Source organism: Protomyctophum parallelum (assembly GCF_964188405.1).
Source record: "Protomyctophum parallelum genome assembly, chromosome: 12".
Taxonomy (NCBI): domain Eukaryota; kingdom Metazoa; phylum Chordata; class Actinopteri; order Myctophiformes; family Myctophidae; genus Protomyctophum; species Protomyctophum parallelum.
In genome coordinates, this window is record NC_139712.1 from 14506843 (window position 1) to 14516842 (window position 10000).

The following is a 10000-nucleotide window of genomic DNA, read 5'->3' on the forward strand; positions in this document are numbered from 1 at the left end:
ATTTTACATCATGATGATGTACAATAAGAGCACCCCTCACTTCACATGGGTGTGATTTTTTGCACTCTTGCAGGCTTGAGACGTTTCCTTTCCCAGTTGAAAACTATGTTTTTGTTTAAGTTACAAGTCCTGTAAATACTAGCATTTTCTTTTAACAATGAGAACATTAGAGGTAGCTCTCTTAACAGTTTGACTGTTTTTTACGATTAACCCGCATTTTAATCAACCCCCCTTCACTGCCGAGATTGTTGTATTACCTTTAGAGCATACGCTGAATTATTTGGGCTTTTAATCCGCGAAAATCCATCAAAAAAAGCTCCCGTGGTTTGTTATGATCTGTGTGTAGCATCCACCATCTTGGTGCACCCGGAAGACGCACACAAGATTGGTTTCAATGAGGCGTTGCAACCAATGCATTTCCATTGGCCTCAATTTCCCAGAAGCCCTAGCAGCCCACAGCATGTGACGATTTCCGGTTTCGTCATCACAGCGAAGCCATCCAGTCTCATACTCCGCGACGAAGACGGATTTTCTTTTGATTCATTACATTACGGCGGATTAAACACATAAAACAAAAGGCGGGTATGTCCGATACGGCAGCGACATTAACCTGGAGTAATCCATTCGCGGCACGGAAACTGTTAATAGTTCCATTCGGAGGACACTGGAGGTGCCACTTTCACAACCCATGGTGCGCTGCTTACTATCGCAACCATTAAACAACGACGTTCTGAAAACAATAATAAGCCAACCAGTAATGGTATTGTTGAGACTTGGCAGCCTGGCAGGCGCTGTATGTTGATGTGTGCACGTTCGTTCTGCCAGATTTACTTTGTGGTACAACGGTGTCGATCGACTCGTGGGCTAAAAACAGACGATCCACAAGCTCACGGCGCATCGCCCAAGCTGTCTGAACTTCAGAAGCATGCCACATTCTGGGCGCAACACTGCCATACGGCAGCATCTTAAAACATCTTAACTTTATTGGCGAGGCGGGTTAAATAAAGCAATGAAGCATAATGGGATTTAACTTGTCCTCCTGCAAGGAAGTTTGGTAATCAAAGCATGCGCCTGCGCCTACCGTGTTGTGGAGCTGCATGCTTCATGGCTATTTGCATTCACCGACGTAGGCAACAATAAATCCAAAAAGCCGACATTTTCGCATATGAGGGGGGTGAAGGAAGAAAGACAGGTTCTCAATCACACGCAATTCATGTGCACAGTTGACGTGCAGATTGTGTGAACTGTGAGAATGCATGGGCTTCAAAATAAAAGCGATGCGGTTTTAGTCCACCCATAAAGTAATTAGAAAGTATGTTTTATTTTCGGATAATGGGATTATCAAGAAATCTTTCACGGGCCGGTCAGAGTCAGCCGGCGGGCCGTATTTGGCCCGCGGGCCGTACAATGCCCAGGTCTGTTATAGACATTGTTTTGTAGTCATCAGGCCGGAATCATCAATCTGGAACTCGTTCTCCCGTAGCCTGCGGCTTTTATTGGGAAACATCGGTTTGAGGGAAAGGAAGATCCAGATTGAGGGTTCCCGGCCTGATGACTACAAAACAAGGACTACAACATGACGTAACAATATCATCCGCTCCCGACCGGATCATAAACCTGAAAAGGAATGCTGCCCAGGCTAGTTATAGCCTGGTAAGCCTTCCCTATATTTGCATACTGGGCCCTGATCCTCACTACTGCTGGTCTGCCAACATCTGCCTGGGGCAATAATGCATTGCAAAGGCAGACTGAAGGCTGGCTTCACGAGGCTAGGGGGGGGGGGGGTCCCTCCTAGCCTGGCTAATAAGCCAGACTGAATCAGCCGTTGGCAAAAAGGTTTTGCCTGCCGGCGGATTACGGTCTGGAGAGGCTCAATTGTACGCCCATTTCCTACACCAGAGAACTGGTGTGGCCAATCGGGACACGGTATGCAATATGGGCGGGCTTTGGTACAGTGACTTTCAATGCTTGAGACCTTTGACTGACAGTAGCTCTGACCAAGATCCATACACAGCATCTCCAGACTCAAATACCACACGACAGTGTGATTTGAGTCTGGCTTATTAGCCCGACAGTGCTGCAGGCTAGGTCCCTCCCTCCCTGGCACAAAATATTTTCAGATGGCGTTCGGCAACAAAACAATTGGGGGTCCTTGACATCATGAAAAAGTTTGAGAACCACTGCTTTAGGCTTAATGTGTGTTTTCGCAGAATCCGAATTTAGGCACCACAGTCTCAAAACGGTCTCCCTAAACGGTCTCCCTCTCACCTCCTGTCGTCTGCTCCTCCTCATGTATGTCTTTGTCTCTTATATTTTGTCCCTTTCCAGGGTGTCCTTCTGTTGTCTCCTCACCATCTCGGCCTACTATTGTCTCCTCATTCCCTTACAGTGTCCTTGTTGTCTCCTTAGCTCTTCTTCCTACCGCCTCCCACAAGGCCTTTCCTCGTCTTCCTCTCTCCCTCCTACAGTTCTTCACACATCCTGTAGTCTCTAAATCTCTGGTTGACATAATGTGTGTGTGTGAGCACACGCGTGCCGGTGCGTGCGTGCGTGCATGCAGGTCTATGGAGGAGTGTTGTTCCAGGATTAGACATGCTTCTATAGTTGACCTTGAGTAAAAAGGAAACTCTGCTTTTTAAGCTAATCCTCTCCAGAGACTTTCTGCACTGTCACTGTGCTCTGACATAATGTACAGTGGATCTCTCTCTCTCTCACACACACACACACATCAGTCATAGTTCCCAGATTGATAGTTCACACACTGTGTTTGTTGTGATTCACACATTTTCATCATCCAATTCCCTTCATTATGGCACCTATATAATATTACAGTTGAATCCTAACAGTTTCATTTGTGGTAGTTATCAGACAGCAACACATGATGAAACAACAGCACACAATAACATTATGAGTTTCTCTTTCGATTTAATAACCGGGCATTTCTTGGTGCAGACTATGGTGCTGTAGTTATGTTATGTTTTGTGACATCATGTATTTACAGTATAGCCGCACGATCTAGTATTGGACTACTTACAGTTGTTCTTAAACCTTTTCATTTTAAGGACTCCACATAGATTGTCAGTGCATTGTGTTGCGTCGTACTTAGTTCAAAGGTTATCTGAAGTCCAATAAACAGGCTGTAAACTTAACTCATGGGACCTTAAGAACTGGCATATTTTAATGACTACCGGGATACATATCCCAAAATGAATGGGTCCACGACTCCACGTGATATGAATATGAACAGAAAATGTTCAGAATAAAATAAAACAGCGCACATCCTCCGATCTTGGTGCTGAGCCAAACTGTTAAACTAACAGATATCATGAAGAAAAGCAAGGGCTCGCAACTCACTTTGTAATGCTCCAAGTATTTATTCACAATCACAGCAGGCGTTTCGACCGGTATTGGTCTTTCTCAAGTATATGAATACTTATATGTAATGGTACATGCTTTAAAGGTCTACTCTATCTTATCAATTGTCAGAACATTGTGAGAAAGGGGGCGGGACATTTGCCATGGTGTTATATGTTAATTATATTCCGAATCAATTAAAACTTTATTAGCGGACTCAGGTCCAAATACAAGGTACAAAGGAATAGACATAAAAGAAAATGACAGGCAATACAAAATCATTAAAATCTATTCCCTGAATTGATACAATTCCTCTGCTGGACACTACTTTTCAGCAGCAAAGCAGTAGGATTAGCAAGGCTAATCAGTGAATCAGTTTGCAGGGAAAACATGCATTTTCAGAAAACCTTCAGGAAAAGATCAGGAACGCGTGAAGAGTTTCGAGCCCCTCAATGAACCCCTGGATCCTACTTTGAGAAACACTGCTGTAGATACAGTACGACACTCTTACTGTAGAGTAGACCCTGTTCTAGAGAGAAACACTGCTGTAGATACAGTACGACACTCTTACTGTAGAGTAGACCCTGTTCTAGAGAGAAACACTGCTGTAGATACAGTACGACACTCTTACTGTAGAGTAGACCCTGTTCTAGAGAGAAACACTGCTGTAGATACAGTACGACACTCTTACTGTAGAGTAAACCCTGTTCTAGAGAGAAACACTGCTGTAGATACAGTACGACACTCTTACTGTAGAGTAGACCCTGTTCTAGAGAGAAACACTGCTGTAGATACAGTACGACACTCTTACTGTAGAGTAGACCCTGTTCTAGAGAGAAACACTGCTGTAGATACAGTACGACACTCTTACTGTAGAGTAGACCCTGTTCTAGAGAGAAACACTGCTGTAGATACAGTACGACACTCTTACTGTAGAGTAGACCCTGTTCTAGAGAGAAACACTGCTGTAGATACAGTACGACCCTCTTACTGTAGAGTAGACCCTGTTCTAGAGAGAACTTGTCCTTTTGCCATGTCTTAACCCATGACGTCGAAATTTAAAATAATTGAGAAATAGGTGCTCAATATTTCATGTCAAGGACCCCAAAAATCATATGAGTGAAAATATGTTGTTCCAGGGACCTCCCCAGATAAGAAGCAAAGATTTGAGTTAAAATGTTCACTCTGTAATAATATTCAAAGATTTGAGGCACATTTTCACGAAAAATAAATAAATAGCAGACCTACAAGTTCGAATGCCGCGCTATGATCTTGTAGATCTGCAAATTTTTCAATAGCTAAAGTATAACATAATGCTTTAAAACACCAAAAGGGGTTCCCACCCCAAAATGGGTTAAAACCGTACCACAGTGTATTTATATTGTCCTGTTGCTAAGCTTCACGATTAATCTTCCTATAACTCTTATAACGCCGCTGAGTCTGGGCTTTTTCTTACTACGTAAATGAAAGTAATTGTTTGGAGCCACAGTCTGTCTGTCTGTCTGTCTGTATCTGTTCATTATGGCTGTGTAAGGTGTAAAAGGTCAGTTCACGCCTGGTCTCTGTGCCTTATCATGTGAAAGCTCAGCAGATCATGTCATCTGGAACCCGGCTTTGTTTGTTCATGAACCTCGAGTTGTGCCTGAATAGGGAACATTTACTCATTTCACCAGCCTGACATTCAATACTTTAAGGCGTAGTATGTAACTCTGCCCTGTGTTTTACACATCATTTCACCCATCATTTTTGCTCTATACCAGACCAGTAGTGTGCTGGTGTTTACCTGCAGAAACACATTGTCCTATGGATGTACTTTGGTGTTTTTACTGTTTGTTTTGGTAGACAGGGATGTTTTTGGGCCAAAGAAATGTATATTTTTGTTTTAGTTTTGTAAAGGAAACACATGGCAAAGTTACTACTACTACTACTACTACTACTACTACTACTACTACATACTATTACTACGCCTTTAAAACCAAACTTGCATACAGTATAACCAACCAGTGTTCTGTGATTCAGAGAGTGTCCTTGACACTTGGCACCGTGGTGCCATCCATTTCCGCTTCAGTTTCAAGGCTGCATGTGCACAACTTGACTCTATGCCAGGACAGGGTATTAACAACACCCATCCCGCCTACAGTACAGTGCAATTTTGTGCCAAACCTGCATTAGGCTGTTGAGTTGAGAATCCATATACACAGATTCATACAGTACCAGTCATTTCGATGCCTGGTCCTGCTTTATGATCTTCTTTGCTGAGCTCTATAGAGCGTCGCAGTCCCGCCCCCTACCAGGGCCCAGGAAATGATTCCCCGTTCATTTTCCTCATATACATTTCAAAAAGTATTTAAGACCTTTTAAGCCTTGTACAAAGCCAACTGGAGTTGTGACAAATCATGACAACAACGAACAAATAATTAGAAAGAAGAAAGAAATGGCACGTTACAATACTTTCTTTGTTGTTTTTCTTCTTTGTAATTATTTGTTTGGTCCAAAATATTGTGTTTGTTGTCATGATTTGTCACAACTCGAGTTGGCTTTGTACGACGCTTAAAAGGTCTTTAAATAAATACTTTTTGAAACGTCTAGGGGAAAAATGCACTGGGAATTATTTCCTGGGCCTGGCGTCGTCATGAAAGGGGGCGGGGACTGTGACGCTCTATTATGTGGGGCATGTATTTAGTAAGTTGCACACATACTTTTGAGAGGTCGTTGTCAAACGACTGCAGCTGGAGGCACACACAAACAAACATGCCCAAACAAACATGCCCTAATACCACCACTTTAACATGATACAAACCAACAGACACCTAACTACACAACCCTCAACAGTGAAATTATCATGATGGCACTGGCAGAATGGCAGCATGCCATGGACCTTTCCTGGTAGCTTGCTGTAGTTGCATGGTTTTTAGCAGAGGTGGTTTTGAGAGCTGCCTGGCTTACCTGTACACATTTTATGCAATCTTTCCATATTAATAAAAATACCGTAAAGCACACATTTCTCCGTTTTACTACCCTGCCACTATAAGGTTTCAGATCCCCGCTCTATACATTTCTGGCCCCCTCAAGTATAATATATAAGACAATAGCTGATCTACAAGCTAGATCTACAGTACAATAGATTTTGTACATAAAGTTGTGAAATGGGAAATTCTGCATGAGTACTTTCTACTTTTGGTGCTTTAATTATATTTTGATACCAATCTTTTTGTACTTGGTTACCCAGGGACTTTTACTTTGTATTTACATTGCAGTATTGACTTTTACTTAAGTAAAACAATGTGAGTACTTTCCCCACCACTGTAACTACAGTCTTCTACTGTGAGCCACTGGAAGGATCCGCCCTGTACAAACACACACATGCTGTTGCTGGCTATTAGAGGTCAAAGGTCTTCACCCCAAAGTCAGCTCAGATCAGCCAATAGTGAACCCCATACTTTAGTAGACTGGAGCCCCCCAGGGGTCTACACTAGCAGGCACACTCCAAAGCCAACTCGAGTCGTGACAAATCATGACAATAAACACAATATTTTGGACCAAACAAATAATTAAAAAGAAGAAAAAAAACTGCCGTTTTCTTCTTCTTTCTAATTATTTGTTCGGCCCGAATCTTTTTGTTTGTTGTCATGATTTCTCACAACTCGAGTTGGCTTTGTACGACGCTTAAAAGGAAAAAAAAAATCTAGAATGTGTAACAATTGTTGACTGCCTTTTTTCCTTGTTTTGTGTTGTTTGGCTCTTGTTTTTCTTCTTTGTTTTTGGCTTGAACTTCTTGTGGGGGAAAATGAGAATGAATGATGTCGGGAATTAATTACTGGATATGTGTTGCACCTGGACCGTTATGTGTGTAGCACGCCACCGCTATGTGTGTAGCACGCCACCGCTATGTGTGTAGCACGCCACCGAGGCCATGGCCAGGTCTTTTCAGTCATCTGAGGACCCACAATAAAGACCAACCAGGAGGACCATCATACTCGACACTGATGACTCGATGATGATGATGTTGTGTGTCCGCCATTTTATGTCAAATTCCAGAAGGAATTCCTTAGTCCATCTTGGATCACGTTTCATTAAATTTCTCTCTGTCTCCCTCCCTCTCTCTCTCTCTCTCTCTCTCTCTCTCTCTTTAGGATCCAGCTGGTATATTTGAACTGGTGGAACTTGTTGGCAATGGTACCTATGGACAGGTCTATAAGGTAAGGCTTCATTGTTATTCACAATGCACGCACGCACGCATGCATGCATGCATAATTCATATTATTGTAGGCCCTGACACTAAGCTACATCTGGCTAGCTCTGGAATGCTAGCGCGACTAGAGTGTCTTCGACCAGTACGACGCCCTGAGGGCGACGCATCCGCCTGGGTGACGGCAGACTGATGGCGATAAGCGACCGCGTTCATGCATCCGCCTGGGTGACGGCAGACTGCTGGGCGAGCGCTGGTGCTTTGGCATGGGGGGTCAGATCAACATTTGGAATGAATTCTGTACTGGCCATATATGGAGCGTATCTTGAGTGCACAGGGTTTGATGAGGTCAGATCAACATATGGAATGTCAGTACAGGTCAGCTCCATATATGGAGATCTAAGGGTGGCAGCGGGGGCAGTGTCTTGAGTGTACAGGGTTTGATGAGAGCCTAGGTAAGGCCGGGCCTTAAGTTTAGGGCCTGTTGAGATTGAGAACTCTAGTTTTTGCCGACTGCTGGGCGCGGCTGCACTAATAACTTTGGGGAAGGCCCGTCTATACTGTTTGAATGGACAGGTATCAGTCAAAAGGGAGACATCGAAGAGGAAGGACGGATGGGGAAGGCTCAACATATGGAATGTCAGAACAGGTCAGCTCCATATAGATCTAAGGGTTTGAGGTCAGATGTAGAGTTGCTGGCCAATATTGATGACATCAGGGATCTCCATATATGGGCATTCCCATATATGGGCTTAATATTGATGGAGGCGTGGGGTGATGGACGTCCGTCCATCTCTGACTGACTGACTGACTGACTGACAGGAAATGCACGTTTTCATAGTAAATGCGAACTGCTGTCGCAATAACTGATCAGATTTAATGTTGGTGGCTTTCAGTTTGGGTTCATGGACCTGGGGTAATTTTTGCCTCAAGCAAATCCGCTCAGAATTGAGGCTACAATAATTGATGAATAAATATAATCCATGATCACACCATTGATTCCACAGAGGTGTGATGCGCTTTGTGCGTGCGTGTGTGTGCGCGCGTGGCCGCACCTTGTGCGTGCTCTCTCGGGCTCTCACTTTAACTGACGGGGAAATAACTTTGTTCCCCCTCTATCCTTTATTGCACTGCAGTAATCTGATCCCATGGTCAGCCAGTCTATCACAGCAGCACTTGAATCTAGCAGCCCTGAGCCCCGCGGGGCATCTGCTGCTTTCACACCTACAGCCAGCGTACAAAGGATGATGATTGTGTATTAGCTTGTCTGACACCTTGATGGAGTTGAGACTGAGAGCAGCTGCATTTACTGCACGTACTGTACAGCAAGAATGGCCATTGCGGCGAGAGGCAAGCATGCAGCCAATACACAACGACGGTGCTAGAGCAGCACTGGCCGGGAAAAACAAATAAATGAATGGACTAGTCATCCCCCCCAGTAGATTTTTTTTTTTTTTTTAATCATATAAACGTTTTAAATTATCATTTTATTAAACTCCACAGCTCTATTAAATGATTTGATGATGTCAGCTGATTCTAATAAATAATATAATCCATCCGTATAGAGCGTCGTAGTCCCGCCCCCTGTCATGACAACGCCAAGGCCCAGGAATTTTTTTTCTTCCCATAGACATTTCAAAACGTATTTATTTAAAGACGGTTACGCCGCAGGACAAGGCCAACTCGAGTCGTGACAAATCATGACAATAAACACAATATTTTGGACCAAACAAATAATTACAAAGAAGAAAAACAACAAAAAAGGTGTTGTAACCTGCCGTTGTTTTCTTCTTTCTAATTCTTTGTTCGGCCCAAGAAATTGTGTTTGTTGTCATGATTTGTCACAACTCCCTCCCACTCACTACTTTTTGAAAAGTCCATGAGGAAAATGAACGGGGAATCATTTCCTGGGCCCTGGTGGAAATGATTGGTGGTCCTAGTGCCGTTTTCGACACTGTAGACCACAGGGTCATGACTCATGATTGACAGGCCCGTGGGATTGGGTGGCTGCTGTCACAGGGGAGTGTTCTACCGTTTATCACACAGGTAGATGCTTTTCAGTAGCTGTATGTCTGATTTTGTCCCCCTCTCCAGCGGTTTGCCCCAGGGTTTGGTTCTTGAGCCGATCCTATTTGCACTTTATGCCTCCAGTGCCCTCCACTAGGACATAATAACAAGCATTTGCGGAATGTCCTAGTTCATTTTAATTATTTGAATTGCTGTGTTTTTATGCCTATTGTATGTAAAGCACTTTGTGAGTTCTCTCTGTGAGAAGTGCTATATAAATCAAATTTACTTACTTACTGTATTTTCAAAAAAATCAGGGCTTTTAACCACATAACATACCTTGTCAATGGACCAAAATATTTTCTGATGGGAGTCTGCGGTCAAAAAGGTTCGAGACAGAAACTATAATTTTGCTCTTCACTATAAAGTAAAGAAGTCAACCCTGTTTCC

General features: G+C 43.4%; 1 protein-coding gene across 2 annotated transcripts in view; it reads left to right on the plus strand.

Moving 5' to 3' along the window:
- Positions 1-10000, plus strand: part of tnikb (TRAF2 and NCK interacting kinase b) — a 69637-nt gene that overhangs the window by 3368 nt on the left and 56269 nt on the right. For both annotated transcript variants that reach the window (XM_083778468.1, XM_083778469.1), the window contains exon 2: positions 7488-7553. In XM_083778468.1, the coding sequence (XP_083634594.1) occupies positions 7488-7553 (66 nt within the window). The remainder of the gene's footprint in view (positions 1-7487; positions 7554-10000) is intronic.